This window comes from Gavialis gangeticus, unplaced genomic scaffold (assembly GCF_001723915.1).
Source record: "Gavialis gangeticus isolate Ggan-Ray unplaced genomic scaffold, GavGan_comp1, whole genome shotgun sequence".
Lineage (NCBI taxonomy): Eukaryota > Metazoa > Chordata > Crocodylia > Gavialidae > Gavialis > Gavialis gangeticus.
This window is the reverse complement of record NW_017729029.1, coordinates 13,065,151-13,072,117: the sequence shown is the minus strand read 5'-3', so window position 1 is coordinate 13,072,117 and position 6,967 is coordinate 13,065,151. Positions and strand designations below refer to the sequence as shown.

General features: G+C 39.8%; 1 protein-coding gene across 1 annotated transcript in view; it reads right to left on the bottom strand.

Moving 5' to 3' along the window:
* Positions 1-525: 525 nt before the first annotated feature.
* The window catches only part of IL13RA1 (interleukin 13 receptor subunit alpha 1), a 25,946-nt gene continuing 19,504 nt past the window's right edge, over positions 526-6,967 (bottom strand). Inside the window, exons 8-11 of the mRNA XM_019521014.1 lie at positions 5,607-5,739; positions 5,150-5,255; positions 4,490-4,574; positions 526-2,917 (exon numbers count right to left, since the gene is read on the bottom strand). Of these exons, the coding sequence (XP_019376559.1) occupies positions 2,801-2,917; positions 4,490-4,574; positions 5,150-5,255; positions 5,607-5,739 (441 nt within the window). The 3' untranslated portion in view covers positions 526-2,800. The remainder of the gene's footprint in view (positions 2,918-4,489; positions 4,575-5,149; positions 5,256-5,606; positions 5,740-6,967) is intronic.

Genomic DNA, 6,967 nt, shown 5'->3' with positions numbered 1-6,967 from the left:
TGAGTTACTGTCTCTGAACCTGGACCACATCCCTTCAAGTTCCTCTCCAAGCTCCAGTCATTTCAGTCTCTTGATTTCTCTTCTTTCCATGAAAATAACTGAACTGGAAGACAAATGTGTATTCAAACATACTTTATTTATTCTTTAAACAAAAATTACAATCAAGTAGCCATAAGAAAGGAAAACAGATATATGGTACAGGAGTCACACTATTACAAACCTAAAAAAAAAAGTTAACTTTCTCAAAGTAGTAGCAATTCACAGATAGTAATAAAATATCCTTGTGTTACATTTTGATCTGTAGAGTAACAGACAAGAAGTCTACTTACCAAGTGTGCCAATTATTCCTAATAAGGAAACAAAGAATTATCCAAAACATCCTCACCACAATCAATATAACACCAAGGTAGCAGGTTCAGTCCCCAGTTAGACTAGATGATCTCCTGAGGTCCCTGTCAGCCTTACTTAACTATGAATATGATCCCCTTCAATTAAAAAAAAAAAATATCTTCCTTTTGGCCTAGCTTTTTTTTTCTTTATCATTTCTCTTTAGCAAGCTTCCATCTTGCCAGAAGTGCAGAAGCTAAATAAAAAGAATACAGGACAAAAGGCCAATAACTGTCTTCCTTGATGGATTTGAGAATCACAAACCTCAATTATGAAACCATCTACTTATGCTTTCTTAAGCTATAGGTCTTATCCTCCTCATTATGCAGTGACCCAAAACTAATAACATTCTAGATGAGGTAGATGAGTTTAATCTGGGGAAGATTTTAGAAGCATAGAAAAAATCTGTCTTATAAATCATGAATGTTTAGGGAAGTTATGTTTGATTAAGGAATTTAACAAAATGGGAAATTGTTTTCAAACCCTTCCTCTCTCACTCAAATACTTAATATCCAATTAATTGATTTTGCACAGTTTCCCCTTAACCTGAGTTTTGTTGTACCTGTTATTAAAATCCCTGAGACTGTATTTTAACTTTGCTTCATGAAGCTACTTTTACAGATGTTCAAGGTAAATATCTTTATTCCAGAACTGACTGATGCGACTGAATCTTAGGATGCAAAAGCAGGTTGCCCGAGTAGTGACAACAATATTTTTAGTACACCTTTAAGGAGATCTGTTCTGAGTTTATTTATGGCCATGCTTCATTTCAAAAGACTGAAGCAGCAGGAGGTGAAGCTGAGAGAATCAGACAGAGAGAAAAACTCAGTAATTCACTACTTAAGGCCAGATTATATGAATTTTTCTGTAGTTCTCTATCCCCTTCATTTTCTGCCTTCATTTAGGAAGCATAATGAAAGGCAAGGAGTTGCCTTCCTCAAAATATAAATCAGAGATAATAATGTTCAGGACTTGAATGTATCAAGGAAACCAACCACAAACATACAGTACTGTTCTGATCATAAAAGTCAACCTCACATTTGCAGGGGCAGTTTTGGAAAAACATACCTGCTTTTCCCCCTGTAATGATTACATAGAAAGTCTTTGAATTACTGTAGTTCTTACAAAATCCCACAGGAGGATACAATAACCCAAAGGAAAGCACCTGGAAAGTTAAATGCACTAAAATATTACAATAAAAACAAGCTCATATTTGAACTGCTTGCACAAACAAAAATACTGTAAGTACAAAGGTCAAGACAGCTGGGAGCCTAATGTGTGTACAAGCCGAGTGATTTTTATGGTTCCTTTGGAGGAAAAGGGGTGGACTTACAATCAGAATGGTACAGCAACCAGGGGCAGTATCATGAGCAAACTATTAGTAATTCACAATCCAGAAGGAAAGTAGCAGCAACAAGGTACAACAAAGTTAGCTCCTACTTTCAGATTCTCACAGGGGAAAACCAACAAGAAGAAAAGACAAAAATAAGACAACGTCACCGCTATATTACAAGGGAGAGAAGTCTGTTTGCTCCTTGGGTTGGGCTTGTCACCTTCCACCCACTACAGGAGCCAAGGCAAGAAGAGGAAAAACGTAGGAAGCAGCTTCCAGCAGAGGCAGCTGCTGAAAGGCAACACTTAAACACAATACCAGGAATCATCCTTTAAACAAAGCATAAGCTAGCTCATTGAACTCACTAAGGGGAGCTACTAGAGGCTAAGAGCTTAGCAGAATTTAAAAAGGACTAAACACTTGTATACACAGTGAGAATGTCCACTGTTGTGTTACAACATCTTTTTTATATATACATATATATGTAATTCTTAACCAAGGGTTAAACCCTTCTGGTTCAGGGTTTAAAACAGTCACTAACCAAGGCAGAGTGGGGATGGAAACTTGCCTTCTGGGCAGGTTATTCCATGATCAGCCACTAGGTGGTTGCTTGCACTTTCCTTTGCAACATCTCGAGCAGGCCATTGTCAAGATGGTGCTGGAGGAGGTGGACTCCCCACCTGGAACCAGCCGTGCTAAGAAACCTGCTGTGAGCGAGTTTTTTTCTGTCCACACCTCTGCCACTTTCTGCAAAAGCAAGTGAGGTGCTTCACAGCTGTGCCAGGGCCCACTAGAGGCAGCTTCAGTCTTGTGGGCAGCACAAGCACTAGCCAGGAGTATGACGAGGCCAGGGGGTTTATGTACATGCCCACCTTGGAAGCTCCAGCCAGTGCTGACAGTAGAGGATTCAGACAGCAAATGTCAGGGCATGACTTCTGGGTAGTATCAGAGGGGGCAAGTGTTCAGGAGGGATTCAGCAAGGTAGGCTGCCCAGCCTCATTCCACAGCACCATTTGAGGTACACAAAAGCAAGAGCTGAAGTCTTCTTCCTCTGTCTTCTATTTGTAAGCCAGAGCTGTATCAGTGCTTGTTTCCAGAAATGGTGGTCTCTGGCACTTCTATCCAAATGACAGGGTTGATCTCCTCTTCCTTAGCCAGCTTGTCATAGGCATACACCAAGCCATCCTTGGGGTAGTTCTGAAAGAGAACATATGAGAATTATTTTGTGGGAGATTTCCAGCATGCTCACCTTCTTACTTTTCACTGGCTACAACAGTTTTACACGTGGCAGAAAACGCAGCAGGGGCAAACAGTGCAAAATTAGATCTCTTGGGGATATGGGTTCACTCTTGTGGAAGAGAAGCTGCTGCTCTAGCTAGCAGTGATGGCACTCTGCTTGAAACCAAGGCCTGGCCAAAACTGTGACAGATTCTGGTCAGAGAAAGACAGGTAGGGCATGGGAAAATGAGAGGTTCAAGACATCAGGAGTGCGTGCAGGTAGCAGCAGATCGGTGACATCTACTCTGTTTTCTTCATGGTTGTTGAGCTCCTGGCAGTAAGAGACTTTTGTTGGGCAGAGAAGAGAGGGAAGGACAAGGTAAGGGACAGTAATACTGCAGTAGTTGCGACTATCTTCCTTTCCTGGAATGAAACATCCAATGCCCCTTGTGAAGGAAGCCCCAGCCCAGAGACCATCAATACCTTCGTCAGCCATAGCTGTTCAGTCACGAATGCCTAGGAAGCTACAGGGGCTGCAGGAAGGCAACTCTGCTAACTAGCAAGGGTAGCATAAACTTCTGTCTGCTGAAGATGGCTTGCTGTCGAGTCAGCCACCTTTACTGCATACCCTAAATGCACACGTATGCCTCAGCAGAGAGTTGAGCACAACCTGAGCAACAATCCCAAAGATAAGAACTGTTGCGTCATGTAACATGGGGTGTCTGCACCAGGCCTTGTTTCCCTCCCAGAAGTATCTGAAATGCACATACAAAGCACTCCAGAAAATCTGCTCAGAATATTTATGTTGTTAAGCAAAAAAGGTGAAATTTTGGCTACAGAATTCATACTAAATTTACTTTCTCACTGTTATTTTCCCCAAATGAGACAGCATAACAACATGACAGATGACAAAAAATACAAATTAATCCAGAGGCATGCTCTGGAATCAGATCCTAACTTTTTCATATATCAAACTTAAACCCATCAAAACAGAAGCCAGATCTCAAGATTTAACACCAAGGTTGCCGATGGACTAGGTAATCTGTTGAGGTCCCTTTCCAGCCTTACTTCTCTACGACATCTATGACAAACTGAACGATTGTTAGACAGAAATGTCTGTAACACCTATTTGCAGACTGCTGAGCACTAAATCCAAAACAGATATAATCTGGCATTAAAACGGAGAAATAGCATTATTTTATGTTTACACGATGGAATTAAGATTTGAGTGTTCCTGAAACATTAGTCAGCCATTTCAAGAAACTGGAGGAGAGGGGACTAAATTATATAAACAGAATTCAATGAACTTGTGAAACAAGGAAGTACTTGAGAAGAAATAATTTAATTCACTTAAGATGATATAATAGATTGTTTCTGTACATATCTCATCGTCTTAAATACCTGACGTACATAGAGCATAACATTCACTTTAAATACTTTTTAAAAATAATTTTGAAAGTAAGGCAAAAACATTAATGCAAGCATAGGAATTAGAACAAAACAGACTTAGTCCTAATAGTTCAGATGACAGGCAGTTCACAGGACACTAACCTGGGGATCCTCATTTTGCTCTAAAAACATTCGTTTCAGTATTTCTCTAGGGTCAGGAATAGGTGGAAGTATCAATATCTTGAGCCTTCAGGAGATAAAAGTAAGAGTATTAGATTGCACCAACTGCTAAGCCAAAATATTTCAATTCAAAGTTATACTTTGGAAGTAGCAATGCAAGTCAAATGCAGCTGGACTCTGCTGTAACGTATCCCCCTTCTTTACTTCTTCATTTCCAACCAAACATGGGAAAGGAATCATACATTCTGCTCTGGGGTATTTGTGAACTTCCAAAGTCAAGGGACATTGCAGAAGTAGGTCTGATGAAAGGGAGGCTCAGGATTTTTCATAGAGAGTACAATAACTCAGATTTGGACTTCATTCCCTGGCAAGGAAAGGACCCTCCTCAGCTTTGGCAAATTAATTAGACAGCTTTCATGCAGCCAGAATGTAAGTGTGGTTTATAAACTTGAATTTTAATAAATAAACTATAATAGTACCTCTGCTCCTTATCAGTTGTGAAGTGAGAATTAAAAAGAAACTAAGCACTGCTGAAAACATATATACTATGCAGGGGCAGGGAACTAGGGCAGAGATGGACTACTTTGTAACTCTAGAGATATATCAGAACATATGTTTATAATAAATGGGAAATTGATTTACCTTTGCAGGTAAACTAGTAGAATTATAGTAGACACTGCTACTACCAGTGGAATGATGACTATTAAACTGATGTAGAATGTGGAATCACTGTCTTCCGTCTCTTCACCTGCAAAACAAACAACATCACAAAGAAACTCATCATTTTGTGAACAATGAAAGTGAAGACTAATTTTTCATATCATGAAAAATGTGTAACGTTAGGAAAAGTCAAGTATTATTAAAACAACATACCTTCAAAAGAGAAGGCTAAGAGAAAACTTACATCACACTTGTAATCAAGTTATCTAGTCAGATCATACCTACAGTACCCAAATTTTTACAGTACCTAGGCACTGTAAGAACGAACCTACATAAGGAGAAGATCTCTAGCTTATGGAGCCCTGTAAACTAGTGCTAATGCCCAGAAGCCAACATTAAAAAGAATTCAGATCGATTTATATGGACAAAGTGTTCTTACCTATGCTCTTTTCTTCACTCCAGTCACTCCAGAGCTGGCTGCTGTAACATGTCAAACTTGCTTTTGCTCTCACTTTGAAAGTATACTTGAACTTTGGATGAATACTTGGAATCTCTGTTTTATTGAATCGATTCTTAAAATGAAAAGTTAAGATGATTTACTCAATCTTGTTACCATATACAAGACATTTATTTTCATTTTGTAGTTTTAACATTATCAGACATAACATTATTATTAGAGCCTTTTTTGGTTTCTGTAAGCTTTGGACTTCATAAATGTGGTAAAAAATTGAGATTTCCACAGCATGTATTATAATTTCATTTAAAAATGACGTCAGGTTCCAAAGCAAGGACATTCAGAAATCGAGGTTCAAACTAACAGAGCAACTACACTAGTTCTGAAGCCAACAGTCTGGAGCAATGGGCTGCCTTCTCTTTGAAGCACCAGACACCTTTGTTTCCATTTTAATCGGCAAAATAGGAGTGCTTCTCAAGTCTCCCCCACATCAGTGTGTCATGATCATTCTGAGGAATGAAACAGAATGAATGAAACAGAGGCTAACCCACATAAAGACTTCCATGATTATTTTGCACCTAAAAAACCAGTTTCCAGAGGAAAGTCCATTTGCCCCGAGTATCACCGAAACAAAAGGAGGCTTGAACGCTTTATACATTTCATCTGGCTGATGGACAACTCCATTTTGTTTACATCTTAGGAGCGCACAGTCCTCAGGCTTAGCTAAATTATAAGTCAGTGAAACTAATATATAGCAAGACAAGCTGTTTTCCTTACTGTTAAGATGGCACAACTAGTTCTTCTACTTGGGTGTAGCCACGCACAAACAGGAGCAAGTCCACAATGCTTACATAAAGGCTGATTGTGTGTATTTCGATGTGCAATCATTTGAAACCCATCCCAAGTCTCAGTCTCTTACCTCCTTGCTGAGTATATGTACATTCACACTTGCTCATTAATCAGCAAGGTGCTTTTCCTTACGATAATTACGTCATGTCACTCAAAGACATGTAAAACAATGCCCTCTTAGAATAAATAAGTTAGTAAATCTGGCTGAGAGATCTGTGCTATCCATAAGCCGAAGGCCCATACCAGCCAGAAGCAGACACTGCCACATGTATGTGAACCCTGTCTTGGATCCTGTTACTCTGGTTAAAAGTTCAACATCTTCATTAGCGACCTGGATGAGGGTGTGGAGAGCACCCTGTTCAAGTTCGCTGATGACACCAAGCTGTGGGGTAAAGTGAATACGCCGGCAGGCAGGGACCGCATCCAGGCAGACCTGGATAGGTTGGAGAAGTGGGTGGATCTGAACAGGATGCGGTTCAACAAGGACAAGTGCAGGG